The 21,817-nt window shown below is 38.0% G+C and overlaps 1 protein-coding gene across 1 annotated transcript; it reads left to right on the top strand.

Moving 5' to 3' along the window:
* Positions 1-12,993: 12,993 nt before the first annotated feature.
* LOC132550896 (muscarinic acetylcholine receptor M1-like) lies at positions 12,994-15,051 on the top strand. Its single transcript, XM_060214993.1, has one exon. It carries the CDS (start codon positions 12,994-12,996, stop codon positions 15,049-15,051), a length of 2,058 nt encoding a protein of 685 aa, XP_060070976.1.
* Positions 15,052-21,817: the final 6,766 nt, after the last annotated feature.

The following is a 21,817-nucleotide window of genomic DNA, read 5'->3' on the forward strand; positions in this document are numbered from 1 at the left end:
GTAATGGCAATGTATATACATGCATTCCTGTGGATGCCAGCTATAGTAAAATCAATTGTAGGGAGGACGTGGAGGGGAAAAGGATACAAAAATAAGTTTGAAGAAATCCGAGTATATTAAGAGGAATATTCGACATCACAGTTTTGTTTTAGAGGTTAATGAATGTAGAATCTGCTCCGTGGCCCGGCGTCTTTAATCATTAGCGTCAGACATTGTGTTGTTACCAACGTCACTAACGACAGCCCCTTTGTATGTAGGAGAAATGACAGCATTATATACATTATGTATTTAGATCCCATACTTGCCATTTGTATTTAGTTCTAACGTCGGCTTTCCATCATCAACAATGTCAGATACTCAGATAGCCAATCACAGATAGTGTTACTTAAGATCTGTAAAGCCCCATCTACCGAATCACTAGCATTGTAACAATGAGTCGCTTCCCGAGCTACCCACTCAGAAGCAACGTTACATTAAGTCCTATATATATATCGCGAACACAACTACCCAGTCGAGATTTCCCTGTGTCATCAAATAACAGAAAGAGTTACATTAAAGACCGGACCTCTCCCAAACCTAACTACCCAGTAATAACAATCTAACTTTGAGTCCCGGAACACTCTTTACCCGCTATATATGTATTCAGGACTCGAGACACTGACAACCTGTAACCCACCTACCCAATCAGACAGCGTTACACTGACAACCTGTAACCCACCTACCCAATCAGACAGTGTTACACTAACAACCTCTAACCCACCTACCCAATCAGACAGCGTTACACTGACAACCTGTAACCCACCTAGCCATTCAGACAGCGTTACACTGACAACCTGTAACCCACCTACCCAATCAGACAGCGTAACACTGACAACCTCTAACCAACCTACCCAATCAGACAGCGTAACACTAACAACCTGTAACCCACCTACCCAATCAGACTGCGTTACACTGACAACCTGTAACCCACTTACCCAATCAGACAGCGTTACACTGACAACCTCTAACCCACCTACCCAATCAGACAGCGTTACACTGACAACCTGTAACCCACCTACCCAATCAGACAGCGTAACATTGACAACCTCTAACCCACCTACCCAATCAGACAGCATTACACTGACAACCTCTAACCCACCTACCCAATCAGACAGCGTTACACTGACAACCTCTAACCCACCTACCCAATCAGACAGCGTTACACTAACAACCTCTAGCCCACCTACCCAATCAGACAGCGTTACACTGACAAACTGTAACCCACCTACCCAATCAGACAGCGTTACACTGACAACCTGTAACCCACTTACCCAATCAGACAGCGTTACACTGACAACCTGTAACCCACCTACCCAATCAGACAGCGTTACACTGACAACCTGTAACCCACCTAGCCAATCAGACAGCGTTACACTGACAACCTGTAACCCACCTAGCCAATCAGACAGCGTTACACTGACAACCTGTAACCCACCTACCCAATCAGTCAGCGTTACACTGACAACCTCTAACACACCTAGCCAATCAGACAGCGTTACACTGACAACCTCTAACCCACCTACCCAATCAGTCAGCGTTACACTGACAACCTCTAACCCACCTACCCAATCAGACAGCGTTACACTAACAACCTCTAACCCACCTACCCAATCAGACAGCGTTACACTGACAACCTCTAACCCACCTACCCAATCAGACAGCGTTACACTAACAACCTCTAACCCACCTACCAAATCAGACAGCGTTACACTGACAACCCACCTACCCAATCAGACAGCGTTACACTGACAACCTCTAACCCACCTACCCAATCAGACAGCGTTACATTAATTCCTAAAGAACGGCTAAGCTTTTCTCTTTCCCTTGGTATCTCATCACCGACGATATAACAGTACACAATATAAAATCTGCACATTGTTCAGCGCTCAGGGTACTATTCCCTTATGTCTCCAGTGTCTCCTCCCTGTCCTCATATTCCTAATCTGTAATTCTAAACCGAAACGTCCATTTGTTGTAATTAGTTGGGACCGGCAATGTAAACGCGGTCCATTTTACAGTCGTAAGCTGACGGTTTGAGTACCGCTAGGCTGTCTCGACCATACTATTAAGGTTTAGTGTGATGACGGCGGTAAAAAGCCAATGCTTACGACGCAAGAAAGATAGACAACTCCTCGAGTCAATGTCATTACCGATATGTTCTCCAAATATACCCTATGGGTTGTTTTTCCGGTTAGATTTCACTCGGGACATAAAACCAAATAAGTCTGGAATAAAGAGGGTCGTTTTGTGAGGCCGTCGATAAGCCTTTGTATTATGAAGTCCCTGTAAGTACATGTAAACTTTTAGTCAGATGGCATCATATTCCTTACAAATTTGTGTTACTCCTATAAGCCATTTCCTCCAAACATTAATCACTTTTCTGTTTTTATCTTCCCTCCAAATTTTTACTTAGAAATTGTCTATTATAAACGCTTCCCCAATTTTCGGTCTTGCGCATGCACGCTGTATATATATTATGTACTTGTGTGTTGACTAAGATGATCGGATATGTACTTGTGTGTTGACTAAGATTACCGGATATGTACTTGTGTATTGACTAAGATTACCGGATATGTACTTGTGTGTTGACTAAGATTACCGGATATGTACTTGTGAGTTGACTTACATTATCGGATATGTACTTGTGTGTTGACTTACATTATCGGATATGTACTTGTGTGTTGACTAAGATAACCGGATATGTACTTGTGTGTTGACTAAGATTACCGGATATGTACTTTTGTGTGTTCACTAAGATAACCGGATATGTACTTTTGTGTTGACTAAGATAACCGGATATGTACTTGTGTGTTGACTAAGATTACCGGATATGTACTTTTGTGTGTTACCATAGGCTCAAGTCGTTTTTTTCCTTATTCATTATATCGTATACATGGACGAATTCAGTTTAACTATTGAACCACGGCTACATTCCTATATGAGAAAATATATTTCTTTCTTTTTATGAACCACATGGCTATTACTTATCCGTCTTGGTGACATGCAATTATAATAATAAGCAAAATTGTTATTTTGAAGTCGCGTTTGCCGTAACTCGTTCTTTTAATTAACAAAACATACACCGGATGTTAAGATACTATTTAGCATCATTTAGCTTTTCTTTTAACACAAAAGAGAAGAGAAATAAAGTTAGGAAATTTCACCAAAGTGTGTTCTTTTTTCATTTTCAATTGCATTAAATGCATTGAATGATATTGTGAATATATGTATTTCTGATTAAAACCTAAGACATTCGCTAAAAGCAATGATTTCTAGGATGTCCGTACCAATTTAGCGTCCGCACCCTTTCAGAGATCTTCACTTAAGATCCTATACTTGGTAGATGGTACTTCTCAGACAAACGGTAACATGACCGTGGAGCTTGTGTCTTTCTCTAGCACTTCGTTCACTGGCAGACAGGAATGTGATGGAACCACATTTAAATTTCTCTTTGTAATATTGTAAAACTTAAAGTTTATGTATAATCAATGTCAGACAATGCGCCCGTTCCTAATGGCACTGCAAATGCATTTCACAACTTAAAAATCGGCATCACTACTCTTCTGGAGACATTGTTAGCCACTTGTGGGCTGTAACGAATAATGTTTCAAGTCAAATGGAAATTGAACAAAATATAAACTTATCATGTAACAGTGGAGTTGTCTTCTTTCCTCCATTACGGGACTTTTTTCTCGTCTAAATCTTGAATATGATATTGCCTGATAAGACACTGAACTGGACAACAATACATTTCAATGTATCTTATCGCACTTTTAAGTGTCGCTAAATTTGTATAGTTCGGCTACGGGACTGTTCCCACACAGTTCATATATTGATGAATACTTTATTTGTTGTAAAATACAAGTTTATAAACGTTTAAATCCCATTCTTACTAGCCAGGATGGAAGTGCTTGAAGAGTATTATCGTGGGAGAGGTACTCTTGGCAAAACACACATAGTCGGGCAATGGACCCTCGTCACATTCGATCGTGGTATTTTGAAGTGCAAAACATGAAGGTTACAATGTACCTGTACAAATTGTACTGAAGAAACCGGCAGATCCTAGGTTGTACATGTTAGTTGTGTTTATCTGCAGATATTTAATTGTGATGTCTCGGTGACAACGGTAGATAGCTACCACGGTAAACGCTACGATGCATATCAGTCTAGTTAAACAAGAATGATTATAGATATGGATCAGAGGCGATGGCGTCCATATTCTCATAACATCGCAAACAAAATCCATTTTCATCAATGATTCAAAACCCGTAAGATTGGAGAGAAGGCACGTGCCATACGGTATGCTTGGGTTTATATAGGTAAAGTCGCTAATAGTATTTCGTATTCGTTCATGATGTCAAAAATTCGCTGCACATTACAAATAAGGAACATCAGCGCGTGCATGTCCAGTGCGTGCTACACCGCTTGTAGAATTCCCAATAAGTCAAGCGCAGCCCTAATAAGGACAAATAATTATATAACAGTTCGGAGAGTTTTAAATTGTACACGTTTTATTGTCGGCCATAAACGGTAGTTCGGACCGTGCTCTGGCAATCTATTGGTGTAGAGTTTTGTTTCCCAGGAGGAAAGCTATACATCAGGCTCGGAAATGCTTCTAGGCACAACCTCACTAAATATCTACTCAAACACATGTTTTTCTCTCCTAGATCATATCAGTTTCATCAATTATATCAAAATACAAACGATATCTGCCTCCCAATTATATTAATGTACCCTTATATCTGTACCGCAACTGGTGATTTCTATCTATTTTTAGACAAAACAAACAATGGAGGAATGTAAACGACTGCTACAGCGGTAGAAGGCGTTTTGTCTCGTGATTGTTAAGGATAATATCAATTCCATTATAGGCATGGCTGAAATATGAATCCATTCAAAACTTTGTAAGTCGTTAATATCTATGTGATTTGTGTTGTCCCAGATGGGAGCGCGCGGGAGGTCATAATGTGACAGGAACCTAGAGTACCCGGGAAAACTGAAGTGGTCAGTCATCACCTGACTTTAACGTCCGTTCGAAGAATCGAACCCTGGATGCCAAGGTGAAAGGCAAGCGCGTTACCATTTCTAACAATCTCATATAGTGTTTTAAGGGCGTGTGCGTTTGTTTACATGTGGTAATGACAATATAGAGTTGGTATATGAATGTTAACTATAAGGATTAAAATGCATATAAGACTGCTACGTATGCACGTGGTTCACTATATATAAAGGCATATATCTTTGATTAACACGCGGCATCTAAAATTTGCATTTGAAATGAATAGTCATGGAGAGTCGCTCTGAACCCTACTGCATGGGTTTTAGCGTTAAAACGTGACAATGATGAAAGTCTACAAATATATACGTTTTCATACGACGACAGCAATTATCAAAATATAACCCGGTATAAACGTGCCACGAAATCGATTTGCAATTTGGACGCTACTGAAAAGAGAGCCTTTCGCGTCGAGTTTGAATGACAGGAAAAGGATAGATGATACAAACGTCATTTGAACGTCGATGTGTACAGCAGGATAATAATGTTCTCCGATACATAGCTCCCTTAGTCATTTCCTGCATTCATATCCCTATATATCGCGAATCTCATTGGTAAATCATACAGTAGATTTATCGATTGTCTTCCAGCGGGTTGCCGTCCACGACCCTCTTACTTCTCTGTCAGCGTGTAGAAACTCCATCTTTTTATAGTATTGATTAAAACCAATCATACAAAGTGCCAACTTCTCAAAAAACACAAAGTTATCCCCGAAATACTTTTAATCTCGCACGAGCGTTGCACTATATCTCCATGGAGATCGATAGCGAGACGCCATTGTATGAGAGATATGTTAGCCATCACGAAGCCGTTACAGGGAGGTCAGATGGAATGTGAGCATATTTGTCAATGTTTCATGCTTCTTTTGTAAGCGATGTTTTGATTGGGCGGCTTGGCTTTGGTTTGGGTCAATCCTTCCCAGAGTACATTGCGGTACTATAGAACACCCGTGTAAATGGCAATATGCACGCCATTTCAAAACTATTGAGATAACGTGTTTATGTCATTTATCTGTACAACAGATCCAGTTTGATCATCTAGAAAATAATTATATCAATGACTGTGAATATAAATATATGAATTATACCGTAGCAGAATCACAGTAAGTAAGCTTTCATCGACCTTCATGTTAACATTGTTGTACTTTCGCTTTCCGACATGTTTTTGAGAAGCATGTTCATATACTGTAATATCAGTGATAACTGGTGATAACTTGGCGGTTATATTGCCATACATCATACCCGGAAACATTCATATTATTGTTAACGATGATCGCTGACATACAACAAAGTCTACAGCTGTGTCCTGGTAAAAAGTCACTGACTGTCGGTAATTCATCAACCAAATTTTGTTGATATTGGTGTTCATCAAAGGGGAGTAACTCTGGTAAAAAGTCACTGGCTGTCGGTAATTCATCAAAACCAAATTTTGTTGAAATTGGTGTTCATCAAAGGGGAGTAACTCTGCACTAAATTTCGTAATTTGATAAGTTGATTCCTTTACGTCGTAGGTTCTGTCGGTAATTTTGTATTGGACAATTCTTTGCCAATGTGGTGTGATCTTTTAGGGACGAGATCTGAAGAAAAATGGCTAGAAAAAGTCCGCGAAATCTGATTCCTCTTTTTTCACATAATGGAAACTTTCTCCTACTAATATTTTCAGAATAATGAATTTCTAAAATGAGACAAAATCCCAGAATTAGTTCGAATGATTGATCAATGTTTAAATAAGTTCCAGCCTTTTAGAACAAAAATTTGTGATGGACAATGTTGCTTGCTGGTACATTACCGATCCCATCGGTCACTAGTCTTAGAACTTATATAATAAGCTACCACGCCGCACGTGATGACTTTAAGGAGTTGCTAAGGGTCCCCAGGGGGAGGAGTCCACATCTTACATGGGTCAGTCTCACAGAGACGGCTAATACGTACGGAAATTAGTTTACGTTTTTCGTTGCTTTTAGATAAGTTTTCCAACTTCATCACAGTATGTGATAAACCGATTTAGCATCTAATTTATCCTAGAAGCTGTAAGTGCGTAAACAGCATCAACACAGAGCAGTGAAACAAGAAAAATTGGGTTTACTAATCAGATAAATTATACTATCAGACTTAACTATAACCGATGCAGATGTCACCAAGAGACATTATTGTGTAATGTTTTACTGCGAATTTATTCTTCTTGAATAAATTCTCCCAATGTCTTATAACTCCCTAATCAGATTTATCGGGTAGTATGTTAACAATCCTGGTATGCTAGAAACCAATGACTCGATATACTGGTTAATTTTCTTTTTCGGCTCCCCGTATATTTTTTCATCAAGAAGTAAATCGGATACCATCGGTACAATTTTCATATTTGAAAAGGAAAGAAGATAGATATCGGTATTGAGGTGTAGCCAGGGCTTACTACTGGAATTCTGCGATCTACGCTGTCATAATGATACCTATGTTTATTGTGTGGTGTCAATACTTTTGTTCCGATGATGCTTTATCCCTGCTTTTATCACCTAGTAGATAAATCTATCTTATTCCCAGGTAGATAAATGCATCTCTTGATATGTGGGGATGGTTTGTTTTCCCGTTTGAACACCTGAAGACGAGGAATACAGTATCTAATACCCAGTATCTGCATAAAAACATACTATCTTCATTCTAAGATGATTTGATTCTTAAAGAGATGCTATTATCACTGTATCAACGAAATTCAATAACGCTGCACAATTTTTGTTCGGAACGGTCCCTTAAATGTTTTTGCTGACAAAAACGTCCCTTTCACGGATTGGTGGCGTAAAGCTCCGCCCACATACAGGTCACGTTGGCGATAAGTTCGGGAGAGGAGGCGAGGCATTTTAAAGACAATCTTTATCTCTGCGTGGATTATCTGCCAAAATTGTCCTTATATGATTTCTAGTTGACATACCCAATATTTTTCTTTTCTTTCTCTAAATGACAAAGGTATTTGTTCACTAATGGAGATCGATAGAACAACGGAGAGGCTTTGACAGGTGACAGGAGACCTATCCGAAGTTATCAGCACGTGGAGTTTATGTAACATTCTGTAAAGGTCACAGACAATATCATTTCATCTAATTATGATATTACAATTGAATTTGATCCCTGAAATCTGACCTAGCCTTACTGTTACAGTTTTCGTATTCCTCGACACTCTGACGTTAACGGAGAGTGGATCGGAATATGTCTCTAAGATTATCGTACGTACTTTCCATTTCAACTTTTAAGGACACATTTGCTCTTGTCGTTATCATAAATTTCTTTAATTCCGAAGTCGATCATCTGCCTCAATAGGAAAGATGGCCGCCATATTTGGACTAGCGTCAGAATGATTGCCATAGCAACGACTTGGCAAGAGATTACGAAAACTATCCAATTCAAAAATGCATTACATAACAATTGTTTTAGAATATTGATATGAGCTCTCACGTGACCATCTCATATTAATGATGCTCTTTTTTAAAAGAAAACTGACATAAATGTAAATTTCTGAGCTAAGATAAGCACTAACTGTATACAATAATAATTCATTGTTGATCCGAGACTGAAAGAAACCAAAACATCCCCTCTATTACGTCACACATTTATTTTTTCAATCCGAGATAAGAGCCCCACTTTCGAACAAATCTCATTATTTGATTAGATCAAGGATAAATTTGTCTTAATACAATACCCTTGTTTCCTTCCAAGGCAAGTTAAATTTGTAATATATATATATATATTTATTTGGTCGGACTATATATATATATATTCTATACTATTTATATATCTCCGTTTAAAATTTCGTTGTTTAAACAAACGATATTCTACAAACATCGACAGATTTGTTACACTCTGTTTACACAACAACAGAAATATTGATTGATTATATAGAAAAAATCACACATTTTCAAACGAAATTCAATCAATAATTTATATCTCCTTAAATGAGAGGTGAACGCGGGCATTGTGTGGGAGTAAGGTCAAGGCCATGCCTGGTGTAAGGCTGACATAAGATGGACCCTCTACATTCACTATGTGTCGTTGAACAGAATATTTGCGATTGTGTAATGAATGCACGTATAGGATCAATCGAAAACCGATCGGACGGAAAGCGTAAACAGTCTACTTCTCTCAAGGGTGTTGTCAGCTTCATACCTTCTGATACAAAATGGCCCGATCGTTATCGATCCGTTGTGGGACTTTTTTAACCAATGATAAATAATTAAGACATCATCACGAGGCAGTCCAGGTTTGTCTTATGTTTAAAAAAATGTTTCACTAGCGATCTTTCTAATGATCTTCGGTTAAAAGATATTATGGAACCTGTAGGTTTGGTTAGAGGGTTGTATGAAACCCATATTAGCTTCCGTTAGAGGGTATTATGATGCCAATATAAGCTTTGGTTAGAGGGTAGTATGAAATTATTTTTAGCTTCGGTTAAAGGATATCATAAAACCCACGTTAGCTTCGGTTAGGGGGTAGTTTGACATCGACATACGTTTCGGTTTAAGGGTATTATATATATAAGCATTGGTAAGATGATATTATGAAACACATATTAGCATCAAATAACACAGAATATAGCTGGAGCGTAAAACACAAAATCTTGAAAACTTGAGTCAGACCGACACTTTGGGCTCAGCTGGATTAATTACGGTAAAAAAAACTATATTGGCTTTATAATTCAGCACTGCCATATATGGTGCTCTACGGGGCATACTAAATCACGGAACCGACTTCTCGGTAGAAGTGTGGACTGATAAAGTAATCCGTGGACGGAATGCTGGTTGTAATGCTCTCGGCGGTAAAATAAAATAACTGCCGACCCGTTGGCAATTTAATTAATAACATTCCTATACTCTCATCTAATATTGAACAGATCCATTGCGTACGAAGGTAAAGCGTAATTTGCAATTATTTCGTGTGTTCCTCGCATCAATACAAGCGCTATATAGCGGAAACACGACAATAATCTTGTTAATGTCTGCAAATATATATAGATTTTAGAAATAAATACTGTCATTTAAGTCAGTAAAGTTAACAAAATATTGTAATGTTATTGCTGTTGTTGCTGTTGTTGTCCATCAAGATGGGAATTCGTCGTTTTGTACAAGTACAGAGTTCGAGTACATTGGGCGTCGGATCGATGCTGATGACGAGAAATTGTCCTGTATTGAAATTAATGTAATAAAACTAAGCCAAACCCCCATAAATACATAGAATAACCTCCTCTGCGTACTGGTTATGATTCCAAAGTACCATTCCAAACAAGGCAGAGGACCCAAGTCAGTGTTATAAACCCTCAGCGATCGAAGTCTATACATTATGCCTAGGCTTTACTCTCGAGCGTTGTCTAATTACATTGAACAAATTGTTAACGGCTGTTAATTCCAGGAAATCAATACATAGATTTTTCTTATCTCCGTCCCGTTCGTGTGAGATCTGATTCTATACTGATCAGTTCCAATGTCGCTGACCTATCTAGGTTATTTAACTACCAAAGATATTTATTTTTTTATGTCAGATTACCTATTAGTGATCAATACTCTCAGGGCAGTGAGAACGGTCGGGTATAAGTTATTCGTCACGGGCCATGTAACCTAACTCTGATCTTATACAACACGTGTATTTCGCAAGGCAATCGTTGTGACTCTGCTACTTAATACGTTTTGCTGGAAGTAGATATGCATATATTATCTTCCTTAATCGCGTGTCTTTAAAAAACTTCATTTGATAGCTTTTCTTGTAAAGTATCTTAGAAAATCATTTTTAGATATTCTATCTTTTCGTAATGCGGAGTTATCTGCTCTTGTCAGCAAGTGTGGATTGGTATGTTAATATTTTGCGTAAGAAAATGATGTCGTTTTCGCATAACATTACTTTCAAAAATAAATGCAATCAACGCCTGCTCATAAGAGCAGATAACTCATTTAGTAGTTCAAAATAACATTTATATAAATTATCGCGGGGTTACATGTAAAGTTTTAAACTTGGAAACTTATTCAAATCAACGAAAAGATATTAGTATATAAACTATTGAATTGAATTGCACAATAACTCTTGTAGCGTTTCTCCATGTGCATTACGTCATCCCATATGACGTCACCCAATGTGTATTACATCATTCATTATTCCATCTACACTTCAGTAATACAAGTGTTTGTACACAAACAATTATCAATTATCAGTCATCAATTATGACGTCATCCAATGTGTATTATGTCATCCTATGTGACGTGACCCTATGATATTCCGTAAACTTTACACATACCAACCAATGGTAGAAATGATCTATGAGAATTTCTGTTCCTCGCACTAACCACTGTTTATCTGTGACCAGCATTTGGACAATCGGGATCTGGTTGACGCCATCCCATCAAGGTCTGTTAAATACATGTCATCTCTTTCTGTGCTGTCCACGTCGCCAGAAACGTCAGTAACACAATATCTGGCAACGGGAGGAGTCATGGAGACGGAAACCCTGTCAATCATCAAACCAAATTCTGTGTTGTCGCTATAGGTTATATTTCGTATCAGCGATAATGGGCTGTGTTGCTTCGGTTTTGTTTCTCTTTTATTGCTGTGTCGATATGTTTCGGTTCCCTTTTCATGCCTTTAATCCACTTTCGTCCTTGTGTCATAAATATGTGACAGACAAAATTCTTTTGTCTCCTCAGTCCTTCTACACCATGCATAGCGCTGTTTCCTCTCAAACGGTCGCTTTTGTTTGTGTACAAACACTTGTATTACTGAAGTGTAGATGGAATATATATAAAGAGAGCTAGCTTTTGACTGTCGTACATAATTGACGTCACACTTAGAGAGAGGACAATAGTCCCATCACAGCCTATTAATAATTACAGGTAATTAACACAACGAGCACGTTTCCTAGGTAAAGTACCCGGATGTCACATTGACTAACGACATCTGGACGACAACTAGAAAAATTAACTGTAATTAAAAAGTCATTTGTATGTAAGCATCTTGTATATATTAATGTTATCGATCAGGCCCGATACGACGGGGAGGGGTTAGTTAATTGACGGGATTGTCAATCGGTCGTTATAGGCAGTATCTGGGTCACACGTGAAGCGAGGTATACAGAAATGTGCAACCGTCAATTAACGTAGAACTATAGAGCAAAAAACAACCTTCATCAAACACAATCAATATTAATTCATGTTTACATGTGTAACAAAGACTCTCCATCTGTGTCCCAACTGGAGATAGGAATCTATACACAAATAAAATAATCATTATCTGGTACGTGAATTATTTATAAACATCTCGCATAGGTGTGGACATCCGTAAGGTGGGTCTTCCGAAGTTCCATCTCCTAAGTGACTTCCGAATGGTCAGTCTAGTAAACTAACATCGCACGTGTTAGAGGTATTGTTGTAGGGAGCACAGAGCGCCTAGTATGTATGTATGTATGTATGTATGTATGTATGTATGTATGTATGTATGTATGTATGTATGTATGTATGTATGTATGTATGTATGTATGTATGTATGTATGTAGGTATGTATTTATTTATGTATGTATGTATGTATGCATGCATGTATGTATGTATGTATGTATGTATGTATGTATGTATGTATGTATGTATGTATGTATGTATGTATGTATGTATGTATGTATGTATGTATGTATGTATGTATGTATGTATGTACCAAATGTTTAAATAGGTTATGGAGGATTAATACAAGATACTGAAATAATGATGTGTTTATGTCTTTTCAGGGGTTAGATGAATGACCAGCTTTGATCGGAGCATCGTCACGTAAAATCACCTCCGACGAATGGGAAACAATTTTACAGCCCCCGTCATAATGTTATGCGAGCTCCATGTGAAGCCAAACTGAATTAAAACGCAAACGTTTCTACCAAGCGAAACAGCAATGGCGTTATTAAGACCAAACGCCAGCCTTTTGGACACAACAACACCATTCCTTTGTCCGGACAATTCAACCCCGCCATGCCAGTGTAATGATACGTTCACCAACGTCACGTGCACTGACGTCACTTCATCCACTTGGGCAGAACCGCCCTACCCTATGTGGTTGACAATTCTCCTTGGAGCAATGGCTGCTGTGGTTGTCTTGGTAACAGTTTTGGGGAATATCCTTGTGTTAATCGCGTTTGCAGTGGAGCGAAGTATCCGACAACCGACGAACTACTTCATTGCGTCATTAGCCGTGTCTGATCTTCTTATTGGTACATTTTCTATGCCATGTTTTACTTTATATCTCCTGCTTGGATACTGGCCCCTTGGGGACATCATATGTGACCTCTGGTTGTCCTTGGACTGGACAGTGTGTCTAGCGTCACAATACACGGTTTTCTTCATCACTGTGGATAGGTTTTTCTCTGTAAAAATTCCTGCCAAATATCGGAATTGGCGAACGGAGAAGAAAGTAATCATAATGATAGCTTTCACGTGGATAATACCGTGTGCAGTGTTTTTCACATCCATTATAGGATGGCAGTACTTCGTGGGCGAGAGAACGGTCGACAAATACGAGTGTGAAGTCCAGTTCATGAGTGATCCGTTGTTTACGTTTTTGTTGACTATAGGTTATTACTGGACAACCCTTTTTGTGATGATTGGATTGTACACTGGAATATACCGCGTTGCTCTCAGTCTACAGAAAAAAGCCGAAGCTAAACATAAGAAGATGACCACTGCCATGTCTCACACAGCACACGACAGCAAAAAGAAGGCACGTGCTGTTGACGCAGGCGCTGCTTCACAAAACAGCCGCAAACGAACAGAGAATAACAACGCGAGACATTTGAGGGGTGTGGACACTACTAGTTTCACTAAACCTCCAGAGGAGGACAGGTCAAGTTCCCCAGCGTTTGCCTCAGACGAAGACAATAGTAGCAGTCAGGAAGGAGCTTGTGGCTCCAGTAAAACTCCCCTTACGGGAAAACACGCAGATGATGATGATGATGATCAAACTTGTTTCGTCAACAGTGCTGTTCAGACGGACACAACGTATCGTCCTTCACTTAAAGGCATGCTGGGAGTTTCCTTTGGTCATGTGTCAAAATTAGCCTTTTCCATTACTGCTTCTAGTGTTACTCTGCCAAACGACCACGGAGAGGCGGAGGAAGAAATACATACTCCACTTCCGGACGCTTTACCCCCCGCATATGATACGGTAGTGATTCCGCCAGAAAACAATTATCAGAAAAAAGTAAACAACTCAAACTCAATTAATGAGTTAGCTGTTGATGACGTCATTAATGGATGTAAGTATATAGACGAGGAGAGTTTGAAATCTCTTGCTTCTGCGGAAAACATCAAACTGTTATCAGATCCTGGAACAAACAACGATTCCTCGGCAGACGAGGGGTCCTCTCCGATTTGGAAACGTAGGGCAGATAAGTACATGCCGATACCGATTCCTGCAGTCACCAATACCTCCAATATGGAGGTGATAGAAGAGGACAGAACCATAGATACTGACCTGGATCACATCGCAACAAACGCTCTGCCGTCAAACGGCAAGGCCAGTGTGACAGGCAAACCGCACCGGAAACCGTTAGATTCTGTCCGGTCGAATGATACCTCCGCAAGCTCGGAGCGGAGGTTTGGAAGTCCTTTCCATGCATTGGTAAAATCTATGCGTGAAAAACAATTAAAGAGACAAAAAGCAGCGAGACAAAGAGAACAGAAAAAATCCAAATCAGAAAACCGCGCGCGCAAAGCCTTCCGAACTATTACCTTTATTTTAGGTGCGTACGTACTCTGTTGGACTCCATACCACGTGATGGTATTCATTATAGGTCTATGTGGCGGTTATGACTGTATAAACATCAAACTTTACCAGTTTACGTATTGGCTGTGCTATCTGAACAGTCCAGTCAATCCGTTCTGTTACGCCTTAGCCAATCAGCAGTTTAAGAGGACTTTTCTCCGGATCATGCGCTTTGACTTCCATAGAACGTAACACGTCATTAATAAATTAATTAAGTATTAATTATTTATAGTTAGACAAGTTGAGAATATGTGTATAGAATCAGCTCGACCAATTCGGGATTGAAATGACACGAGCACTGTAAATATCATTGTAATTAACCATCTTAGTCGGTCTGACAGACAACATATAGAGAGATGCATTGTCGCTGACTGTGTACAATCAAAACTCGTTAGTCCGGCATCCAGTTTCCTTGAAATATTAAGCTTCAAATTTAGTTCATGAACCGCATATTTCTACACAGGGGAAAAATTTATAAAGATATTCTAATTTCGGATTTCTTCTCGAAATTCAAGTTTAGATGACTAATCTTATTCGAATCCCGTTAATTCGGAAACTCTTTTCCGTATGCTTGTATCTATTTTGTGTATGTATCTAAGCCAGTTATTCGGATATCCCTCCTTGGAAAAAAGTGGAGGGTGTTGGAGTGTAGGGGATTGATGTAAACCGTTAATTCATGCATTTAGGGGTTGTTTTTATTATCATGATTATTTTACTTATCAAAACAGTCGCTTTCCGGATTCTTGTTTTTTTCCGGAAAGTATATAAAAGATAGTTATGGTGTTGGTTTGTTTGGAAGTTGATCCGGACTAACAAGATTTGACGCACCATCGAGTAGACAGACGTGTGACTTTTCCAAACAAGGAAGTAATGCTGATGAAATGATGAAATGTTTTTATACATTGTAGGGTCGGAACTAACAAATTTCCCTACTCATTGTACCGTTATTTAGATGCGTAATTAAGAAACAGAAAGTGATAGCATGCTTTCTCTGTATCATTATATCATTGTATTCAACTTAAAAAGGGAAATTCAAAACGTTATCCCTGTTTCTAGTCCCTTGTACTATTCAGTGCTTTCATCTACAATCTATTGTCTAATTTTCAGTATTCTATACATGAGTTGATTTCATTTTTTATTTTTATATATTTCTTCGTTTTACTTTGCCTATTTGCCATTTTAGGTGTAAACAGTTCAGGTAAAATTGTGAAAAATCAATAGTATCGACTTATAAATACCCAGGAATATAAACAAGAAGGTGTTGTTTTGTAGCCGGAATAAATAACAGGTGACACTTTAAAAAGTATTGTGATAACATTTGTTTTAAAGAACATTCGTTTATCTTCGGTAAGGTTACGAAATATTCCAGATTATTTTCTAAGGAAAATACAAATATCACACTTCACTAGGGATGATTTTATAAAAAGTTGGTTTATTGTGACGAATGATAATTGCCTTTTTTATTTTATATAATTCCTGTTATATACTTCCTAGTCTATTCTTTCCTTGTTCCGCTAACCTCTTTGTCATATAACAAATATCCAATATTAGGTATTCCCTGATAACCTAAAATAGTACATTTTCTCTTCGTTGAAATATAGGATCTTTTGATTTTTATCGATTCCAAAGTTTACACACACCAAAAAAAGAAACCGTTAAGTTTGCCTGCCTGAAAAACTGCAGTCATTTAACAGCCTGTTGCTTCAATCATTCTGATACGTCAGCAACAAAAAGGACAACACCTTTTGATATATCTATTAAATAGAAAACCTCAAACGTTTGACAAAGGTTGGTATAAGGAACATAATTCAAACGGAACTTATTTCACAGAGGCCCTATTTTAAACGCGTGAAATTCATGCCCAGTGTGCGCGATGACGTCACGCGGGAGTCTATCATTCACAACGTCTTCTCCCTGCGCACGCGCGAGAGATTAAAATTATCCATGTATAACTACAATGACCATTTCAAACGTTTTAGAGTCAATAACCATGGTTACTGTAACATATATGAAAGAGTTTTCCTCAGCAAGAGCTGCATTATCAGCTTATTTGTTTTACAACATTTAGGTGTGACATGAATTCTTGTATTTTTTTTATTTGTCGCCATTTCTTGTGCATTTTTCAAATGCGTGATCAATTTTTTTTCTATTGATAACTATTCTGTTGACAAAACCTAAGATTCCTCAAACACCATTAATTCACAAATAAATTCACAAATTCGTGATTTGATTTTGTCGGAAGTAAGTGTGTCCAGAGAGGCAAGATTTCACATTCAGTGAAGTTAATGTTCTTTTTCAATCATTATCTATATCTAAGTCCATGATTTGACAGAAAGATGCATTACGATAAATTTAAACGTCGTGTCTTACGACGTTAATAAACAACACGGAATCAAAGGTAATCTATTACTTACCAATATTCTTTTGAACTTCTTAATGTTTACACTATCTTCTGATGACGTCATCTTAACGTAATGATACAAGCGGCAGCATTCATTCTACCACGTAAACACACCCGTTCAAAAGATACAGATATATTACAAGTTCCAAGCATGTTGTTGTGTCGGGTAACACTAGATCACAGCCACAGTTTCGTAGTCCAATGTTTGTCACATGTATACCACATTCATGTGTCATCGGTCACGTGGTAGACAGTCACGTGACGCCATGTTAACATGAAAAGCAGATGTTTAAGTGTTAATTAAAATTTAAGGATAACACCTGGTTTATTTTTTCAAATCATAAACGAATATTCTTTATTCCAACTAAATAAAATGAAGAAAACAATTGAAATTCATTTTTATTATTTTTTTTTCTGTAAATTTGGTTTTAGATGACATATAAAATTCAAATTAAACATAGAAGAAATAGTAACGGGTCTTTAGGTTACTCAGACGCAGATAACTACAATTCTAAAAAAAAATATGAACTATACATCCGAAACATATATGTAAGTGAGAAAGGTTGGAGATATGTGTTTGTGCGTGATCGTTTTATTCATATCTAAATGTACTATCTGATGTACATACTTAAAATATATACTGAACTATGAGCGAGTTAGATTGGTATAAAGAAAATCTAAATTCCTTGTTGATAAGTAGAGTAAAAATGGTTTTATGAAATAAGTTTTCATTATTTGTAGGCTGGTGAAGATTACGTTGCAAAAAATATCAATTTACTGGTTGTAAGTAAATGTTGTTGTATAAATCTATCCGTGTTGAAGACGATGTTACAGAATATATATCATTGTTTACTGGAGAAACTGATGTGATAATATATTATGTTTTCTAAGGTGAAGTTGATGTTATAATCTATATAATACCTAGTGAGTGAGTTTGAGACAAAGGAATAATATATTTTGAGTAGGTTGGTGTGATATTGTAAAGTGTACAATGAATTGGAAGAGACGTATGACAAATGTGTGATATGGTTAATATTAGAATGACTGGCCTCGTCACAGAGGAATTTTAATGTCAAAATTGAATTGATAAAAATATTGATGTTTAGTTTTGCGCGTATTTCGCAAAGACACCTAGTCATGAAGATCATTATGTATTTTTTGTTGTTTCATTGTACTGCGCATGCCTGTATCGCAGATCCGCTGAACTTCGGCATTCTTCGGCACCCTTCGTCCGTCTAATGACAAACCGACCACATTGTGATAGAATATTCAAACAATATTGAGATCAGTTAGAACTATCAAGTTAATGATTAATCAAAATGGGAATTTATCAAAACACAAACAAAAGTGTACCCCACCATTGTATCACATCTAGTGCTAATTACACCTGTACTCTCGTAGTCTGTCGTATTACAACTCCTTAAAACCTTGTACGAACTAAGAAATCTAAAACCATAGTTGTAGACAGCTTTTTAAAACCAAAAACCTTCAAATTTCATTTATCGCAGACCTATTGAAGTTTGGAAATGATAGTCATATTTCAGTGAAACATATTGTCTAAAACCATCGATTGTTCTACCCCATTAAAAGATGTTAGGCTGTCAAGAACATTGTCCTGTTCTCACCAAGCATTTCTGTGGAAGTTACTTCCCTTGAGCACTTCCATTATTTAATCTCTATTGAAGGCAGATTTTAGAAAATTCACTCATTTAGAGATTGACCTATGTATCATTGAAAAAAAGAAATCAGTATATAGTTCAAAAAACATGAATCTGCTTACATTACTTGTAATATTAATATACCGTTGACAGTTCATGAGCTGATGATAACAATTTAGCTTGGTAAAGTGACACTGTAGCAGTGTCATATAAAACAATAAACATTATAACATATCGTGACTGTGTCATACAAACGAACAAAAATAATTGAGCAACAATCATAGACATGTATATACGTAATATTCTAAAAAAAAAAAATTGAATTAAAATAAATCCCTTTGATCTAAATAGTTTAATCAAATGTCTTGAAAATCGAGATAACACATATTTGTTTATCCTGGCACTCAGAAGTCTCCGCAGCTGGAAATCTATTGTGAAATAATAGAAAAGTTCTGAAAGATCATAAGATAGCGTCACAGTGAAGTGTAATAAGGAAAGGAAGCCAAAGTTTGGGGAATTACAAACTCTATTTCTCCATTCATTTTCTAAAACTCATATGACGTCACTAGGTCTAGTTTGTAAATCCACAAATTAGGGGCATGGTATGAATCATATGTTTTCTGCATGGACGGTGAAATTGGGATATATATAAATAGGACAATTATGTCTTTCTTCTGATCGATAATTTTAATTATTTCATATGGATATCATTTATTTTACTATTAAAAATAATCTGATCGATTTGAAGATGTGTAGAACATTTGGCATGTCGCCAACATTATCCAGGTATAGCCCGGATGTAATCATACTGATATGTGATAAACTCGTCCATATTTGGCGGTTCAAGTGCTGGTCTCAGTTCAATTTCTTCTTGAATATGAGTGGGTTGGGATGAGAGGGTGCTGGGACAGGGAGGTCAATTAAACAAGACATTCGTCAAACAGGAGCCCGATAGACCAATGTGTTCATTCGTTTATTTGGTTTGAACACTTTGTTACAAATGATCATAAAATGTCATGTAGAATGTTTAAACAAAACGTTTTATATACCACGTGTTAAAGTTGTCCACACCGAACATTTGTTATCGGACCTGTCTTATCTGAAACAGATATAATCATTTGTTCTTTTTGAACAGGTTTCATTTTTATAAGTAGATATTGATAAAAATTAAGAAATCAGATTGATTGATGAAAAATAAAAAAAAAAATCACTCGATTAAAAGTTTATGCTAAATCGTCGATTCATTAATCAGAAGTGACGTTTAACGTAATTGATAGCTGATGACAATCGATCACTGATCGATAGATCGATACCGATCGATGGATTGGTGTCCCTGTGTTTGATGTTCCACCCGTATTACCCTTTGTGTGTTTGTCTGAAGTATTACAAACTAAATCTGCTTTATGTGTCCGAAGTTTAAAACACCCACGATAATATACTTATATATGTGGACCTTGCCAGTGCAATAAATAGAGACAAATACTGTTGGGTCACGTGTTGTTTTTAACTAATTTTCAGTCTGATGATGAATTGTCTGCATTTCTCTCCGTGCGTTCGTTCCCGAAAGACTTACTGAAACTTATCCTTATGGACATTTCTCTCCGTACATCCGTTCCCGGAAGACTTACTGAAACTTATCCTTATGGACATTTCTTTCCGTGCGTCCGTTCCCCGAAGTCTTACGGAATTTATCCCTATGGATACTTCTCTCTGTGGATCCGTTCCCGGAAGACTTACGGATATTTCTCTCCGTGCGTCCGTTCCTGGAAGACTTATGGATATTTATCTCCGTATGTCCGTTCCCGGAAGACTTACGGAATTTATCCTTATGGACATTTCTCTCCATGCGTCCGTTCCCGAAAGACATGGATATTTCTCTCCGTACGTCCGTTCCTGGAAGACTTACTGAAACTTATCCTTATGGATATTTCGTCCGTTCCCCGAAGTCTTACGGAATTTATCCCTATGGATACTTCTCTCTGTGGATCCGTTCCCGGAAGACTTACGGATATTTCTCGCCGTGCGTCCGTTCCCGGAAAACTTACGGAATTTATCCTTATGGATACTTCTCTCCGTGCGTCCGTTCCCGGAAGACTTACGGAATTTATCCTTATGGATACTTCTCTCCGTGCGTCCGTTCCCGGAAGACTTACTGAAACTTATCCTTATGGACATTTCTCTCCGTACGTCCGTTCCCGGAAGACTTACGGAATATATCTTTATGGATACTTCTCTCTGTGGATCCGTTCCCGGAAGACTTACGGATATTTCTCTCTGTGGATCCGTTCCCGGAAGACTTATGGATATTTATCTCCGTATGTCCGTTCCGGAAGACTTACGGAATTTATCCTTATGGACATTTCTCTCCGTGCGTCCGTTCCCGAAAGACATGGATATTTCTCTCCGTACGTCCGTTCCTGGAAGACTTACTGAAACTTATCCTTATGGACATTTCTTTCCGTGCGTCCGTTCCCCGAAGTCTTACGGAATTTATCCCTATGGATACTTCTCTCTGTGGATCCGTTCCCGGAAGACTTACGGATATTTCTCTCCGTGCGTCCGTTCCTGGAAGGCTTATGGATATTTATCTCCGTATGTCCGTTCCCGGAAGACTTACGGAATTTATCCTTATGGATACTTCTCTCCGTGCGTCCGCTTCCGGAAGAATAACGGAATTTTTCCTTATGGATATTTTTCTGCGTGCGTCCGTTCCCGGAAGACTTACGGAATTTATCCTTATGTATATTTCTCGCCGTGCGTCCGTTCCCGGAAAACTTACGGAATTTATCCTTATGGATACTTCTCTCCGTGCGTCCGTTCCCGGAAGACTTACGGAATTTATCCTTATGGATACTTCTCTCCGTGCGTCCGTTCCCGGAAGACTTACGTATTTTATCCT

The sequence above is a fragment of the Ylistrum balloti genome, unplaced genomic scaffold (genome assembly GCF_031769215.1).
Source record: "Ylistrum balloti isolate Yb309-2 unplaced genomic scaffold, AGI_CSIRO_Ybal_v1 Utg370156, whole genome shotgun sequence".
Lineage (NCBI taxonomy): Eukaryota > Metazoa > Mollusca > Bivalvia > Pectinida > Pectinidae > Ylistrum > Ylistrum balloti.